This window comes from Genypterus blacodes, unplaced genomic scaffold (assembly GCF_046128005.1).
Source record: "Genypterus blacodes isolate CSIRO-AG114 ecotype Tasmania unplaced genomic scaffold, CSIRO-AGI_Gbla_v1 ptg000003l_1, whole genome shotgun sequence".
Lineage (NCBI taxonomy): Eukaryota > Metazoa > Chordata > Actinopteri > Ophidiiformes > Ophidiidae > Genypterus > Genypterus blacodes.
Window position 1 is genome coordinate 7797459 of NW_027466817.1, and position 18073 is coordinate 7815531.

The following is an 18073-nucleotide window of genomic DNA, read 5'->3' on the forward strand; positions in this document are numbered from 1 at the left end:
AAGTGTTAAGGAACGTTGTTCAAACTTTCGATCGAAAAATATAAACAAAGGCGCGTGGCTACTGAATGTTCATCAGACACTCAATATCCAACTATCTTTTATTTGTGATGATGCGCATGAACACCTGCGTATCATGTATGCGCAGCAGTCCAGAAAATAACAAGTGACTAGTGTTATTTATTCGTCCCAATTCAATCCCGAATGTTCGAAAGACCTACATTTTCGCGCGTGCGCACTAAAGCAACCAGTTCGTTCACGCGGGAGCTCAGTTATCCGGGTATTGCTGTTGTCGGGAAGCGAAAGGAGAAATTTGTAGCCCTGAAGTTCTCTTGATATGCGGCGACAGGACACCAGCTTGAGGTAAAAGCTTACGCGTATGTTTGCTTTGCCAGGGAACTAAGTGGTGAGTGAACAATGTTACGGGCTATAAACGTATAGTTTGAAACACACTGGCCTAATTTCTTACAGTCAGCGCCGGGTTTAGCCCGGGTGCTAATGCTACATGTGTTTGTCAGGGTTCAGTAGCTAACAGGCCTCACACGGCAACCCTCGCCGTTTTAGGGTGTACATTACTGCACGCAGGAGAAAAACAAAAGAATAGTATAAGCAAAAGGTGTGTGTGTGTGTGTGTGTGTGTGTGTGTGTGTGTGTGTGTGTGTGTGTGTGTGTGTGTGTGTGTGTGTGTGTGTGTGTGTGTGTGTGTGTGTGTATGTGTGTGTATGTGTGCGTGTGCGCGCGCGCAGTGCAACCTGGTGGTGAAGGTTGTAATGTGGTGACAACCTGCCACTGTAATTGTAACTTGTGGACCATGTGGTGATGCAGTAGGCTAGGATGCGCCGCTAAAAGCTTGATCGACCCTTTAAATTAAAGCATTTAAAACGTCTGGTGATGGTGAAAACAACCCAGTTCAAGTTTAGGTGGAAAATGTCTCGGTGTGCATCTATCCCCCAGTGAATGGAATTTAACTGTTTGACACTCATGACGGTGATGGTTCACTTGTGCAGCTCTCAACCATGTTTGTTTGTTCTCCTGCAGGTTGGTCTGTTGATGCCTTCAGTCCTCTAGCAGAATTGTGACTAATCAGACAGAAGACGTGGTGGAGCAGATGGCACCAGTGTCGGACATAGACGTGGAGGAGGCGTCAGTTTCTGAGGCAGTGGGGAGAGGGAGGAGAGGACAGTCACTGTCCCGGGAGGACTGCCTATGTCCTGTCTGTCTGGAGATATTCATGGAGCCAGTGACTCTTCCCTGTACCCATACCTTCTGCAAGGTCAGCATCACATTGTCTCAAATTTGATTTTAAGTGTGTAATCAGATTGATCAAGTCTGGACAGTCAACACGTCTTACAACAGCAGTGTGACCCAGAACTGTCTCCTTTTCTTTGATATCAGGCTTGTTTCCTGGAGTCAGTGGACAAAGCCACACTGTGCTGTCCCTTGTGCAGGAAGAGAGTGTCCACCTGGGCCAGGCAGCACAACAGAACGAAAACGCTCGTGAACGTGCGTCTGTGGAAGCAGATTCAGGCCAACTTCCCTCTCCAGTGTCAGAGAAGAGTCAGTGGGCAGGATGCTGTGGATGAAGACCTGATAAGTACAAACACTCAACGCATCACATACATCACATAACACTGATATCTGCACACCTGAAGCTTTGGTCTTGGTATTTGATTTATGGTAACCAGCCTTTGTCAACCACACATCAGGGAATTCTTTTATGCAGATTTCCAGTTACAGAAAATAGTCAAGTTGCTGTGTGAACTTCTAATGAGATATTCGAAAATCTGAAGATGCTCTAGCTGCAGTTTGACTGACTTAAACTTGAGTAACTTAAACATGAGTGGAACATCAGGATTCAGACTTACTGAAGTGATTATTCAGAAAATTAATACTTATAACCATCACTTATTTGGTTTAGTATACAGTATAGTTTTAGTCCTTCAGAAGAAGCATTTTTTAAAAAAAATATCCATGTCAGTGGTATCAACAACATTTAACAATCAACATTATGTGGAATTCCTCAGTGGTTCTCAAACTCCCCCCCCCCCCCTCTCTCTCAATCTCACTCACACACACACACACACACACACACACACACACACACACACACTAATGGTGTAATACTGTGAAACAGCATTTCTGCTTTCCACCAATTCTCTCTCTTGTTGCCCCCCGCTGCAATACCTCTGTGCCCCCCACCTTGGGAACCACTGCTGTAAGTCATTGTTATATTAACATGTCAATTAATGGCTGTGTGTGTAGTGTCGGTGTCTTCTCCCAAAGTGTGCAAGCCGGGAGAGGTGAGGCAGGAATATGAAGACCAGATCAGCAAAGTGAGCTCCATCCTCATGAATCCATCTTTCCTTTTCCTCCAAATCAATCCTTATTTTCCTTTCTTGGTATCAGGAGCAGTTGCTTATTGCTGTTAGAAAGTAGATTTTTCGGTTTAATCTTTCCCAAGCTAGAAAGTGTTTTACTTTGAAGTGGGATTTTGTTGTCTTTTCATATTGTATTGATGTTTTGTTTTATCCATGTCATTTCTGTTAGCTTGAGCAGGAGAAGCGAGCGCTGGAGGATGAGGAGAGGAGAGCCAGTGAAGAGTACATCCAGACGCTGCTGGCTGAGGACGAGGCGCTGCTGCTAGAGGAGAAGACGAGGAAGGAGGAGGACGAGCAACTGGCGAGACAGATCAGCCAACAACTGGTGTGTCCAAGTTTGTATACAGTGCTGCTTGAAAGTATGTGAACCCCTTGAGCAGTTTAGATTTTTCTGTTTTATCATGATTTTCTTATTTTATCATCACCCGTTTTTATATATGACAGGTTTATGTTTATCAGTTGCATGTACTTGTTTAGCGGGAACATGTAAGAAGCCCAACAACTCTATGAAACATGGAATTAGTGTATGTTTAAAAGTAAGTGAACCCCCAGCTGCATTGGTAAAAATCGGGAAGGAAGAAAGAAATGTTGACTAGGACCCGTGGAATGTGATACACACTTAACACAAAATGTATAAGGAGAAGAGGGGACTGTGGCTGCGGCCGATGACATGTACAGTCATGATCTTTATAACAGCGTTGTTGGAGATAAATGGTTGTGTTTAGTGTCAAAGTAGAGCTAGTGAGGCCAAATTATCCCACTTCTGCTAGTTTGGTCCGTGTGTGTAGCACATTACCATATCGTGATTATTTATTATCATTATTATTATATAACTTTAAAAAAAAAAAAAACATACAGGAGGGAAGAGAGCCAAAGAGTTGGAGAGAGAAAGCAGAACTGAAACCCTGAAGAGAACCAGGCTATGTAATGTTTAAGATAATTAAGTCAGTAGGGTGACAAACAGGGCAACAGCAGAGAGCCACAGCCGCCGAAGGTTATGTTGAAATGACACAGTAGTGTGGACGCAGTTCTGGATGACATCACTGTTGTCAAATCGATGACCTTTTAGGTACAGTTTTTACAGGATAACATCATACAGCAGTGCAGGGAGCTACAGATCACATCATAGGCTGTGGTGGGAGAAAAGGGGCAAAGCATTAAAAAAAAAGAGACATGAGGAGGGAAACATAAAGGGAAGAAATCCCACCCAAAGACCAGAACAGTCACACATCCCCATATTCACACGGGGGGGTATGAGTCCTGGCCTGCCGGCGATAAAGAAACTGTTCTGTTTCCAGGTTTCCAGTCATTGATCTGGCATAGACAGTAGATCTGTGAAGTAGGAAAGAAATGGTTGCCATTTCTGATAGAACTTATCAGTGTGTCCCCTCACAGTGTACTTGGTTTTCTTGAGTTTAAGAAAAAACATCATCAGCCATCATCAGCCTTGTGAAATAGATGGAGGTGTGAGGGATCTCCACTGCAAAAGCAGGCGCCGTCTAGCAAGCAGAGACGGGAAAGGGATCATTTATTTTTGCGCACTGTTAAACTGGTGTGAGGTTCCGAATATGGCAGAAGGTGGAACAAACGTTCCCAATATGTCAGACATATTGTGTTGAAGAAACCAGACCAGTAATTGTATAGCCTGGGGCAGATGGAAAACATGTGGCTTAGGTCAGTGATTTTCAACCTTTTTTGAGGCAAAAAAAAAAAGGCACTGTTTTTACATGCAAAAAATCCTGAGGCACACCACGCAAACTTTTGTTGAGCGGAGGGTGCACTGGCTTAGGTTACAGTGAGGATTCAAACATGTATCACATGTGTCCTCTACTTCTGTGTACCCCTGTTTAGATCATGGTTTCATGTTTTCATGTTTTGCAGAATTCAGCTCCCGTCTCGCAGGAAAACAGTCAGGCTGCTAACGTCATTCCAGCCAAGAAGAAAGAGAAGGTCGGGCCTGGACAGATAGAGAGGTGGGTTGATTCATCACTTCACACGCTACCAACAGGAACTGTCAGAACAATTAAATCATTATTTCAGGCCATGTGCACTTCAATGGCAGGAGGAGCACTCAAACTGGATCATCAGCCGATCAGGATCATCAGATGTTATATTTAAATTGGCAGACACGCACCTTAAACTACTGATGAGTTAATTTGGCAAATTATTAAAATGAAATATACCAGTCCTAAAGAAAACTGAAAGAAAAATGTTGCATGGCCTTAATCGCTGCTGTTTGCTTGTAGGGGTCAGTGTTGCTGGATTCTGCATCGTCCCTGCTTTGTTTTGCTTTGATTCAAATTTATCATGCAGTGTGTGTGGGTGTTTAACAAAATCTAAATAGTTGTTCCTTTATCAGATTTAAAACGGTACTGGTTGATGGTTTGTGTGTTCTCGTTCGTTTGTTCTCAGGTTCTTGTGTCCCATTGCACCTAAATCAAGCGGCTCAGACTCCAGACCCACCTCCAGCTTTATGGCGAACAAGGTAAGTTGTTTGTCTTTTGTGATTGATTTGAATATTGATTCTGCATGCCAGGGGCCAGTGTCTGGACGCACTATTTATTGTATTCATTTCTTGTGACATTGGCGAAAGCATCTTTTAATTAGGTAGACTGTGTAACCTTGAAGTTTATTTCCTCTGTCACAGGAGAACATCCTCCTCTCCCAGGTGAATCTGAGTCCCTCCTCCACAGAGCCAGTTGAGGGTCCTGTGGCTGGACTGGACCCCAATGGCACGCAGAGATACACAGAGGACTGCTACAGACAGACTGACGGATCTGAAGCTCCCATCAGCCAGGCACATTTACTGCCGACCACCAGCCAAGACCATCACGCCATCAGAAGTTCCCTTCACGGGTATGCAGGATCTCCCTCAGTTAAGAGGAAAACCTCAGAGTTGGATGTCGTCGAGGAAGAGGAGCATGAGATGAAGAGCAAGCGTTCCGTCACCTCCTTCTCTCCCTCCTCCTCTTTTCACAATACTTCCTCATTCTCAGAGCACCACCAGGAGCCAGAAGGAAGTTTAGCAGCACAAAAGGCTCGAGAGGAAATCACTAAGTGGGAGGAAGAGCTGTTGAGCCGCCGACAGCAGGAAGAGGAGGACCGGCATATGGCTCTGCTCCTGCAGAAGGAGCTGGATAGGCAGGAGAAGCAGCATTCCACCGACAGAAGCAAAGGATCCAACGACGCCTACCTGCTCCGAGAGAAACACAAAGACAAGACTGAAACTGAAAGTCCAGCTAAACCCCACAAAAAGACTGCAAAGACCCCTAGACGCCCTCCTCCCCCATCCTCAGCCATTAAACAGGCTCCAAAGATGACCTCCCTTAGTCCTTCCACCAGTGCCTCCACCTCACTGAGCAGAGGCAAGCAGGCCACGCTCACTGACATGTTCCCCAGCCTGGGTAGCTGAGTGGCCCAAGCCCATTCCAGAGAACGACGAAGAGCTCACCACGAGCTGCTGTCTTCATCACTGCCTTTATTGTGTCATTTCATCAAGTGCAGTTAAGCCGAGTGTCCATCAGATGCCTCTCCTTGCTTTAGGCTTGCAGTCTTTTTGTTGAGCGCACTATAGCGTGTATTTGGAACTGAAATACTAAAGATTTCTTTTTGACAGCTTTGTTGAGGTACTGTTAAATTATTTCAAGGTATGGTTTGTGAATATAATTGGATTTATTAAAATTTTTCCAAGTAGAGGACTCTGATGGGCATGTCGGAAAACTGGTGTAAAGGGCCAACTTGGTGAAATGGCTCAACATTTCCCTTCCCCATAGTGGTATAAAACTGCTTACTTTGTTGTTCCTTAGTCTACATTCACAGTGTCATATACTAAGAAGTATGCATTGAACATTGTCAAAGTGTGAAAGCCTGAGTGCGGCCATATTCTACACAAGCTATTGGCATTATGGTTTGGGCAGTTATTCACAACATGGTTCACTACCAGCTGATTTCAAAGCGCCTCTTCATTTTGAGTTCTCGTAGCTTCAGTGCCTGTATGCTCTTGAATGCTGTTTTTAAATATTTCAAGAAGAAAGTTGTCATCTTTGGGTTATTAAAGTCCTAAGAACATTAGATGCTACATGTACAGAAACATGGTGGTGCCTTATTTCACTGTTTGGGTGTGAACTATGGATGAGTTTGTGATGGACACTAATCTTTACATTTGCTCTTATGTGAGATGTGCCTTAAAACTACATTACAAGCTGAACCAACCAGATATTTTTTCCTTCTTTTGGTCAGGAATCAGTAGCTGACTAGCTGAAGCTTTTTGTATTGGTGAAATGTGATGACAAACGTTGTTGCTGATCCTTTCCTGGATGGTTAAAACGTAGCTGATACAAATGAAACTGTTCAGATTTAAAACTCAAAACAAGGACCCAATGTTTTGCAGAAAATTTTAAAAAGTTGGATATCATCAATTGTTCACCTTCTGTCCGTTTTATGGGGTAAGTAATCTGAATTACACATTTTCGTATTGACAATCCATTAAAACACGTATGCTGAAAATGTTCAACTACAAACCCCAATTCCAATGAAGTTGGGACATTGTGTAAAATGTAAATAAAAACAATACAATGATTTGCAAATCCTTTTCAACCTATATTCACAAGAGTACACTACAAAGACAATATATTTAATGTTCAAACTGATAAACTATTGTTTTTGCAAATATTCACTCATTTTCAATGTGATGCCTGCAACACGTTCCAAAAAAGTTTGGACAGGGGCAACAAAAGACTGGGAAAGTTGAGGAATGCTCAAAAAACACCTGTTTGGAACATTCCACAGGTTAATTGGAAACAGGTGAGTGTCATGATTGGGTATAATAGGAGCGTCCCCGAAAGGCTCAGTCGTTCACAAGCAAGGATGGGGCGAGGTTCACCACTTTGTGAACAACTGCGTGAGCAAATAGTCCAACAGTTTAAGAACGTTTCTCAACGTACAATTGCAAGGAGTTTAGGGAGTTCATCATGTACAGTCCATGATATGAAAAGATTCAGAGAATCTGGAGGAATCTGCACGTTAGCGGCAAGGCCGAATACCAACATTGAATGCCCGTGACTATAAAAAACCGACATCATTCTGTAAAGGATATAACCACGTGGGCTCAGGAACACTTCAGAAAACCATTGTCAGTTAACACAGTTCGTCGCTACATCTACAAGTGCAAGTTAAAACTCTACCATGCTAAGCGAAAGCTATATATCAACAACACCCAGAAACACTACCAGCTTCTCTGGGCCCAAGCTCATCTGAGATGGACTGGCGCAAAATGGAAAAGTGTGCTGTGGTCTAACGAGTCCACATTTCAAATTGTTTTTGGAAATCATGGACGTTGTGTCCTTCGGGCCAAAGTGGAAAAGGACTATCCGGATTGTTATCAGCGCAAACTTCAAAAGCCAGCATCTGTGATGGTATGAAGTGTTAGTGCCCTTAGCATGGGTAACTTGCACATCTGTGAAGGCACCATTAATGCTGAAAGGTACATACAGGTTTTGGAGCAACATATGCTTCCATCTAAGCAACATCTTTTTCAGGGACGTCCCTGCTTATTTACATTACGATCATTTGGCAGACACGTTTACCAAGTTGCTACGTTACCACCCTTCACAGAGGGGGGAGCAACTGAGGGTTCGGTGCCTTGCTCAGGGGCACCTCGGCAGGGACTCGAACCGGCAACCCTCCGGTTCCCAAGCGGAAGCCCTACCCACTGAGCTACTGCCTCCCTTTCAGCAAGTAAATACCAAGCCACATTCTGCACCTGTTACAACAGCGTGGCTTTGTAGTAAAAGAGTGCGGGTACTAGACTGGCCTGCCTGCAGTCCAGACCTGTCTCCCATTGAAAATGTGTGGCGCATTACGAAGCGCAGAATACGACAACAGAGACCCCGGACTGTTGAGAAACTGAAGGAAAGGTGATGTAACACAATGGTAAACATGCCCCTGTCCCAGCTTTCTTGGAACGTGTTGCAGGCATCAAATTCAAAATGAGTGAATATTTGCAACAACAAAGAACAATCTAGTTCATCAGTTTGAACATTAAATATCTTGTCTTTGTAGTGTATTCAATTGAATATAGGTTCAAAAGGATTTGCAAATCATTGTATTCTGATTTTATTTACATTTTACACAACGTCCCAACTTCATTGGAATTGGGGTTTGTCGATAACTCCAAATGTTAAATGGAAAAATAGGTTAAAGCAAACATTTAGCTATTTCTTTAAAAAATTGTATTTTATCATTTTAAATAAGTGAGCAGGTTATAATGAACAATATAGCAACCATATAAACATCATAAAACATCACTGGCTCAATTTGGCACCACTTAAAATAGTAGCTAATGGCGATAGCCTCTTCATACAAAATACAGTTGACACACCAAGTTTCTAACTTTAATAGTGAACAAGTGAAAAGAAACACCCAATTGGTTTTGTTGTCACATACATCCATAATTTGGCACAAATACCCCATCATGTGAGAGGCACTTTGGTCATCAGGCGACTGCAGACACCGCCTGACGTTCAGAAACAAGAAACGGACTCCTTTGACCAGCTGGGCTTTTCAAACAAGACAGCTTCTGTCAGGAAGAGCAGCTAAGCTATGCATACTGAGACAAACACAAAATACTTTCTTCCCTGGGATTCAACATGGACAGCCCACCACCATGTCAATTATTTTTCTTTTGTTTAGACAAACCCAACTAAAAGGCACAGAAAACATTTTTACACAAATTATTCCCAATAGACATACATTGTTCTAAAAAGTAGGAATGTTTTACCTTTCTGCTAATCGGAAAGCCTAGCTTTAGTATTTACAAAAAAATTACCAGTTAATGTTCTGATACAAAAACATTTATAAAAGGTTATCTTTTTATTCTTGCATATGCATAACTATAACATCCTCTGAACTAAATGGTTTGTACAAAGAAAACACATTCTGCCAAATTCATCTTAAAACTCAATGAAAAAAAAATACAATTCAAATCACGATTTGGCAGTGAAATGTAGTAATTCACATTAGGTTGCAGTAAAATTAAACATTAAATGTCACAAAAATATTTACATGACAGTGACTAAAAAGACTAACAATGTGTCAAGGTTGTTCCTGAAGTACAGTACAAAGAAAGCTGATCAGTTTGGTTGCCAGGCCTGTGGCTATTGGAACTAATGAAGGCACCCTTTACACAAGAATTCCATTATAGCACATCTTGAGGAATGAGCATTTCAGTGTGAAAACTTTCAGGGACACGTTGCGGCCACTAGAGGACAAATCACATACTATTCTTCCTTCCACCCTCTAGTGTTTTTTAAACCCAGGACAGAAGACTAGACAAGTTCAGCCAATCACGCTCAACACTGGAGGAAAGAAAAAGGGAGTTCAGAGTTCTTGCATGGAAAGGCCCTCAGCTAAACACAGTGCAAATTAAACCACTTCCATTTCCTCAGGCACACAAGGCCTTGAATGCTGTACGAACTAGCCTGTTGAGGCTGAGACCACACAGCATACTTTCACAGCATGTCTGCATTAAAACAAGCCTCCTCATCAGCCACTGGGGAGTGCTGTGGTTAAAGTTGCTGATATACAATGCAACAGTGTACAACTATTAGTTCTCCATGAGGGATGACAACACTGTTTCATACTATTCGGAGAAATGCCTAGTAAATACATGCCTATTAATTACCACAGCTTTTCCTGACAACTCCTACCACATGGATGCAGCAAGGAACATACCCCACTAACATTTCCACCAAGCTTTAAAATGCCATCTGTAACTTAATATGTTATCCAAGTCCATGCAGAAGCAGAATACAGTTAGACCACATACAGAAGTGTTCTAACTCCATGACAACTATCTAGTTCTTAACCCTAATCTATACAGCTGGGACACATTAATGACATAAAATCCACCCACAAGTTGAAAACCCCTTGCCTCATCTGCATACTCCCTCTAATTAAGTTATTTTGAATCAGGAGTTGTGCCTTATAGATATGTACCTGCAATGTATGGTAAAATATGAAATTATAACCAAGAACATAACTGGCGTCTGTCTGTCACAGCAATATCTTGGGCACTTGTGATCCGTTTTGGATCAAATTTAGCAGGTTCATTTTGGGATGTTTTTCAGCCTGATGGTGGTGCTTTAATAATCACTTTCTTGTTTTAAAAATTGATGGACGATCGTCCATTTTTTAAAATGTGCAATGCAGTGCAATCACAACCTGCAGAGCAATCGCAATCTTGCAGAGATAAGAAGTTTTACTATAAGGATTCAATTGAGTCACAACATCAGATATCACTTGTAGTCCTATGCCTTATTTCCCTTCACATGTTCATTCAACTCAAAGAGAAGGTTTCTTCTCATCCAACGTGGCAACTATAACACTACCGAAGATTATCTGTTATCGGTTGACAACAGAAGAAATAACTTGGCAGCCTGGATGTGACCAAAAAATAAAACGAGCCAAGGTTGACATTTCTAAACAGGACAGTAACGTATTCTGTGTTCTTTGGCCTTCTCAGTCCATCACGTTTACATGTTACATTTACAAACACTCAATTCTCCAGCGTATTTCTCTTTAAAGGTAAAAATGTGATTCAGCTGTTTACAAACACCAAATCAATAGGATTTTGTAGGTCAGAGTATATATGACATTTTGCATAATCATCGCTGTATGAGGCGAATCTGCCCTTTGCCCTCAAAGCACATGAAGGCAGCATACTCCTGGTTACAACGTTTACATACCTGAATACATCCATTTATCTGTACTCAGATAAGCCACCACTTATCCAAGTTCATTGCGGCCCCTACCCAGACCTCATGGCAGTGGATGACATTTTAAGCAGTGGTTGTTTGTGTCAAACCAGGAACACACAAGAACATCCTCCCAAATTACATGTCAAAGCGATTGTGAGCATTGTGTTACTGCATGAACTTCTTGTGGCAGCATGTATGCAAACTGAAACCGAATTTGCTCACTAGACGTTGCCCACCTTTATATTGGCTCCTCTGGATTGAATGAATCTAAATTGGCAGTGATGCAGTAAACTTGTGGTTAGTAGAGTGTTCCTCTCCTTGTTAGGCAATTTAAATAGCTGCAAATTTATAAAAAACTAGTCAATCTCTAAAATGGTGAAATCTCAGTAACCTCCCTGTGTTTGAATGACAGTGGCAGGATCCTACACCTGTAAATTAAATCAATTCAAACAGTCATTTAAATTTGTTTGGGACACATGAATTTTCTATTGCTATTTTCAGCTAAAGGACAAGTTTTCTGTACTGTATTACCATGTCCTCGCCCACATGCTTACAAAAACATATATCACAGGAAACCAGTCCAGCAGGGATAAGTTACATTATTGTCAGCAACCTTAAAACACCGAGAGAGGAGGGGTTGATGGTGAAATGCAATGTGTCTGAAGAGTCTCTCCAAAATCAGCTAATTCATTTTTAACAATCACCTTGTTACCATGGAAGCCATTGTACCATTTACTTTATTTAAATTTTAAAATACATAAATTATGAATATTGAAACATTCACTAAAATAACAGGATAAATAATGTGACAAACAAGCCACCATAAGAGGAAGCTCTTAAGAAAAAATGTGGCAGTGCACCACATTTTTTGATTTGTTAACCACGGTGGATATCAACTATGTCAAACATTGCCTGTGCTGGAAGTTTATTCCACAGGACACTTCGCCCATTCTGAGACTGTCCTTCAGTGGCTAAAGACAAACTAATGCATGTGAAAGGCTTTGTAACTCCACAGCATTGTGCTCATGACTTACATCACTGCAACAAGCTGCCTCACCCTATCTGTACTAGTAAATAAACAATCCAAGTTAAATAAAGGAATGATATCAGGGCTATAACAACTGCCTTATAATGTCAAAACTTGTCATTTTTTTCTCTTAAGGGGATTAACTTCTCATGTTAATGTGAACTACAAGTAAATGTTATTAAACAGCATTAAACTCACCTAGGCTTACACATATCCTGAAAAAATGAACATAACATTTTGACTTAGATTTAGAGATGGACAGATTGAGGCTTGTGAGGAAACTGGTAAAGTGATGGAGGTTCCTCTTCAACTTCAGTACAGTGGTGGTGGAGTAGCAAAGGAGATGAGGGCTTAGGGGCTGACGCACGCAGGCGCCTGAAGCACGCGCCTATAAATTACAACACAGCTTCTTCAATCAGTTCTTTGATTGAGTGGAATTAGACGACAGAATGAATTCTGTATCAAATGCAGAAATAATAAATGTAATACATCTGCCGCCCCCTAGAGGGCCGTGGTTCCCACTTTCCCACACCTCAGAAATATTGGATAACACAACCAGATATTCAGTCTGTAGTAAACTTTTGAAAAGGCGCACATAAGCTCTGACCATGAGCAGGACAAAGGCTGTCATACTTGCACATACTGAAAAGGGTAACTTTTCAGTATGTGCCGTGGCTCCGCCTCCATTAGCTTTCACTGCACTTTGCTGTATTTCCCAGAAATGATAGTGTGTTTTGTTGTATAGCCACTATTCTTAATAAGTTTGATGTTTATGCCTGTAAGGATGTGATTGTTCAGTGGTGTTGAATATAACATTGTTCTAAAGTCTTGTCCTATTTTCTTATAGGACAAGAGCTTCTATGTGCTGTTAATCTGTTGGATTTTGGGGATAGGCTGCACAGAGGGAATTCTGATGTATGTGAAAATTGGATAATTCATTATCGATAAGGTGAATGGAAGAACAAGTCCTGATTTCACTGTTCAACTCCGACATTAAGAGGCTTTCCAAAGCTAACAGTAAATGTGTTCTGTTGCTATGCTGCCCAAAACAGTTTCCAATCTGTGTCCACAATGCTCTGTTGCTGACAAGTGAACATTCAGCATCACTATTAGATTGCAGATATGGTATATTTTATAAATAACTTAAGTATAATTACATATTGCAGCTATGGCTATTTTTATATTAAGGTATGGACCTTATAGCATATTCTATAATTGAAAGCCCGAAGTGTAATTTGACAAGTTTATCCATTATTAGCAAGTTACAGGCGCTAAAAGAAAACTACCAAGGAGGGGAGGACGGCAGAACTTGGGACAGGAAAGACATGCTCTCCATGGGCCTCATGGCAATGTTGAGTGGCCCTGTGATATTCATGGCCATGGGGGTGGTGAAAGCCACAGGATGGGCAATATTCATGTGTGCCGTTGAAGGTATGTTTACTGAGGTGAGGTTCACAGGGCTGGTGATGGTGACAGGGTGGTGCAGGTTAAGCTGAGAGTGGATATTGACCGTGCTGGTAGCGATGTTCATCTGAGCGGCGATGGTGACTGGATTGCTAGCATTGCCACGAAGGTTGACGGCTGAGGTGATGGCTGCTGAGTTTGTCACTGGTGTTATAGAGGCTGAGTTTTGCACACTGTTCGTATCTGTGTACAAAAGACAAAAGCAGACAAAAATAAGTTTGAGTGAATTTAGGGGCTGGATTTCCTTGTGGAAACGTACTGCCCATCCAAAATAAGAACCTCCACATCCATCTCAGCTCCTTGGCTCTTAGCTGCATCACTGAAAATCCCAATAAATCATTAATACATGAAGTCAACTGTAGTAAGATTGCTGAAAAAACGTACCTTTGGAGTGAGAGTTGTCAATTAGGACTTGGAAGGAGTTATTTAAAATCTCTCCTACCGTCAACTCACCTGAGGGGTAAATTCAAAAAGCAGGATCAATAGACTAACCAGCTAACCTTGCATATTTTTCTAAATTCAAACAGCAATTTTATACAGTCACATTATCAAGATTTTGAGATGTGTGTACATGACAGCTGGGCACACAACAAAGACAAGTAGTAGACAAGTTAATAGGATTTACACGTCTGCACATACTAATTGTATGCATAGCAATGGCAGATGCACATATTGTTCTCCACATACAGTACTTCATTTGGATGTCTGCAGACGTATTTCACGCTACACTTACAAAGTTTCCAGTTCACCTATCCTGCCGCGTATGAAGCAGATGAGTGTGGAAACAATATTGCAGCTTTTTTCCTTTTGTTTTTCTTACTTCCACTTGTGCCTTCACACATTGTTATCCCATCCCACTGCCATGTCCATGTGCCTGTATGTCCATTATAATCGCAAACAATTGGTTGCTGCGCACAGGTATGCTCAGAGTCCGAGTCTTCATCAACCGATATAGAAAATAACAACATTTACGTTAAGCAGAGCATAGTCTATACTTTATGCTTTATTGTCAACCCTTGTCACAATCATTAACAAAAGTTTGTATTATCAATGTAGTATTGTAGCATCAGCTGTCATATTTTCTGTTTTGTCACTCTGACCAACATCTACACACAGATTAAGTTGAATACAACCAGCTGACATCCAGAAAAAAGCAACTTGCCTGAGATCTATGTGGTATTTTCTCTGATTAATGAATTGATCCTGCTTCATGAAATGTAACCTTACTGTACTTATATCAGCAAAAAAAAGCGCAATGACAGCACCAGCCTAATCTCAAAAGAAAGATGTCTGAAGTCAGGGACAAAGTAGAACATTGCATAAACAAACTGGCCAAATAGGAGTGTCCTGCAATTTCTGCTACTAGCTGCAGGATTACCTTTTGGTGGCCCTGAGTGGTTCCACTGCCAGTCACTTATGCCTATTAAGGAATACAGACAGGGGTTACAAGAGCAAAGGGCAAGAGTGTCGTCACCTGGGAATCAGCTTCAACAGTATGGTTTAAGTGTTAAGTGTATGTAAGGGGGTTGGGAAGGAATATTATTTACTGAATATTGTGTGTCAGGAGAACAAAGTGATGCTGCTTATCTTTGCTGGTGTATATTGTTCCCAAGAGCAAAGGTGACAAAGATATTGAACTACATACTGTACACTAATCATAAATACATTATCTAATAAGTAAATCAAATTAATTGTTAAATTGTTCTACAACATATCTCCTAACTGAACTGAAGCACTTATCACCCATGTAAAATGCTGTTTTTTCCCTCCCTGGGAGACCAAATAACCATTGTGCCTCTAAAGTACATTGTTACAACAGAAAGTCGTCATCGTCATAGCCCACACCTGGCCACAGGGGACTCCAATCACTCTAGCGACAATCACTACAACTCCCGGTGACAATCCACAGATGTGGTCACAAACTTGATTTAGTACTAGGCGTGACCAGTGTCATATTGCCCATTCTGCCACCGTTATCAGATCATTCCCTCATCATCGCTGACGCATCTGCAACAAAAGTAAGTCATATGCCTATTTTCACCATATTACAGACCGTAGAATTATTGCCTACCAGCTGAAACTGGGAGTAGAGGATGCCACCATCTTGCTGCTTAACTGTGCTTATGCCCATTTAGTGAGACGCGGCAGCACTGTGAGAGTCATGTTCTTTGACTTCTCCAGTGCATTCAACACCGTCCGGCATGCCCTGCTTGGGAGTAAGCTGAAGGTGATGCAAATGGACTCTCCCCTGGTTTCCTGGATAGTGGACTATCCAACTGGTCGGCCAGTTTGTGGTGAGCAACACTGGAGCCCCACAGGGTACGGTCTTATCACCATACCTGTTCACCCTGTGCACCTCAGACTTTCATTTCTCCTGCCACCTGCAGAAGTTCTCAGATGACTCTGCAATAGTAGGCTGCATCACCGAGGGGAAGGATGAGCAGTACAGGGGCTTTGTGGACTCATCAAGTGGTGTGAGCTGAACCATCTGCAGCTAAACACTGACAAGACGAAGGAGCTGGTGGTGGACCTCTGCAGGAGGAAGTCACCCCCACACCTTTGTCAATCAAGGGAGTGACTGTGGACTCAGTGCAGATATACAAATATCTGGGAGTGGAACTGGACAAAACTGGACAAACTGGACTGGACAAAGAACGCTGAGGCAGTGTATAAGAAGGGACAGAGCCAACTCTACTTCCTGAGGTTCTTCAATGTATGCAACACCATGCTGAGGATGTTCTACCAGTCTGTGGTAGATAGTGCCATTTTCTTTGCTGTCGCGTGCTGGGGCAGCAGGGTGAGGTTAGCAGACGGCAACAGGGTCAACAAGATCGTCAGAAGGGCTGGTTCCATCCTGGGGGTTGAACTGGATTCGTGGGCGCTGGTGTCGGAGAGGAGGATGCTGCAAGCTGCATAGCATCATTAACAATGACTCTCATCCTCTCCACCAGGTGCTGGCCTTATATAGAAGCACATTCAGACAGAAACAGACTCATTGCTCCCATGTGTACTACTGAACGCCACAGGATATCCTTCCTTCCTATGGCCATCGGACTCTTTAATAGATTAACCACACGCGAATGCTGTACAAGTTGCATAAATTGGAAATTGGAAATACTTCTCACTTCCCCAGCCAAATGCACATTCTGCACTTTGTACCCTTGTACTCCTTATGTACTTGGGATCCCTATTGTTTGTACTTTGTACCCCTTATTGTGTGTGCTTGTTCCCCTTATCTTGCATGCATTCTTGTAAGTTTTTTTTTGCAATAGAGGTGATTCTTTAATTTCATTCTCCACTGTACTGTAACTTGCACAGCAATTTCCCTCGGAATAATAAAGTTTTATCTTAGCTTATTTAAAACTACAGACTGGCAGATGTTCTGTGATGCAGCCGATAGAGACATTGAAATAAAGGCAGAGACAGAGGCTGTGTAGCGCCAAAGTGCATCGATGATGTCTTTCTGTGGGACATTGTCAGGACTTTCACCAACCAGAAACCCTGGGTTAATGGTGAGTCCGTGCTAAGCTCTTGGCACGGTCATCTGCCTACAACTCCGGGGACCTGGAGGCCTAGAGGAGGTCCAGATATGACCTTCGGAGGGCCATCAGAGATGCCAAAAGATCCCACAGGGACAAGCTGGAGTCTTTACCACAGCTCTAACTCCAGATGCATGTGGAATGGACTACATTCCATCTTAAAATATTAGGGGAGGAATAGCAGTGATGCCTCCCCCGCCACCTCTCTCCCTGATGAACTGAACACCTTTTACGCATGGTTTGAGGCGAGCAACAACATCCCCGCTGTGAGGCTAGCTAAGGACCAGGATGACTAGCACTCCGTCCCTAATCACGGCCGACATGAGGGCTTTTAAAAGAGTAAACCTAAAGAAGTCTCCAGGGCCAGATGGCATTCCAGGCCGTGTCCTCAGAGCCTGCACAAATTCACCTATATTCATCTGAACCTGTCTGTAGTTCCCCAACTTCAGACCGCCATTGTCCCTGTAGCTAAGAAACCCACCATTACCTGCCTGAACGACTACTGCCCTGTATCACTGACATCAAGTCCTTTGAACGGCTAGTCAGAACTCACGTCTGTTCCACTCGTCCTAATACCCAATTCAATTCACCTAGCGGTCAAACAGATCCACAGACGACGCGCTCTCACGGACAGTACATACCGCCCTCTCCCATACAGTACGTCGTGAGGATACTGTTTAAGATACTTTACAATCATCATGTTGCATGCAATTCACAGCAAATCCCCTCATATCAAACACACACAAACACAATTTGATTTGCACCCCCTCATTACACACACACACACACGCATTACAGAGGGGGTGCAGCCATGCTACAGCGCCCATGAAGCAGTTGGGGGTTCGGTGCCTTGCTCATGTGCACCTCGGCAGTGCTCTGGAGGCAAACTGGCAACTCTAACTCCAAACTGGC

At 42.6% G+C, this 18073-nt stretch overlaps 2 protein-coding genes across 8 annotated transcripts in view; one reads left to right on the forward strand and one right to left on the reverse strand.

Moving 5' to 3' along the window:
- The first annotated feature begins 236 nt into the window (after positions 1-236).
- Positions 237-6769, forward strand: rnf168 (ring finger protein 168). Of its 2 annotated transcripts, none has more exons than XM_076146264.1 (8): positions 237-403; positions 1036-1270; positions 1393-1591; positions 2260-2330; positions 2545-2700; positions 4257-4348; positions 4788-4860; positions 5023-6769. In XM_076146264.1, the coding sequence occupies exons 2-8, from the start codon at positions 1106-1108 to the stop codon at positions 5785-5787; spliced, it is 1521 nt and encodes a 506-aa protein (XP_076002379.1). In that variant the 5' UTR covers positions 237-403; positions 1036-1105; the 3' UTR covers positions 5788-6769. The 2 variants fall into 2 exon arrangements, with proteins under 2 accessions (XP_076002379.1, XP_076002371.1); XM_076146256.1 differs by having other exon boundaries at positions 237-360.
- A 5214-nt stretch (positions 6770-11983) lies between these two features.
- The window catches only part of LOC142995280 (vascular endothelial zinc finger 1-like), a 29901-nt gene continuing 23811 nt past the window's right edge, over positions 11984-18073 (reverse strand). For 3 of the 6 annotated variants that reach the window (XM_076146284.1, XM_076146291.1, XM_076146276.1), the window contains 3 exons: positions 15001-15042; positions 14007-14075; positions 11984-13805 (listed from right to left, as the gene is read on the reverse strand). In XM_076146284.1, the coding sequence (XP_076002399.1) occupies positions 13441-13805; positions 14007-14075; positions 15001-15042 (476 nt within the window). In that variant the 3' untranslated portion in view covers positions 11984-13440. The remainder of the gene's footprint in view (positions 13806-14006; positions 14076-15000; positions 15043-18073) is intronic. The other 3 variants (XM_076146299.1, XM_076146307.1, XM_076146314.1) reach the window with 3 other exon arrangements.

Excerpts from the sequence above, each read along its gene's own strand:
- rnf168 (XM_076146264.1), top strand. The coding sequence starts at position 1,106 with ATGGCACCAGTGTCGGACATAGACGTGGAGGAGGCGTCAGTTTCTGAG. Across the intron at positions 1,271-1,392 it reads GTACCCATACCTTCTGCAAG|GCTTGTTTCCTGGAGTCAGT; the intron begins GTCAGCATCACA and ends CTTTGATATCAG. Across the intron at positions 4,861-5,022 it reads CCAGCTTTATGGCGAACAAG|GAGAACATCCTCCTCTCCCA; the intron begins GTAAGTTGTTTG and ends CCTCTGTCACAG.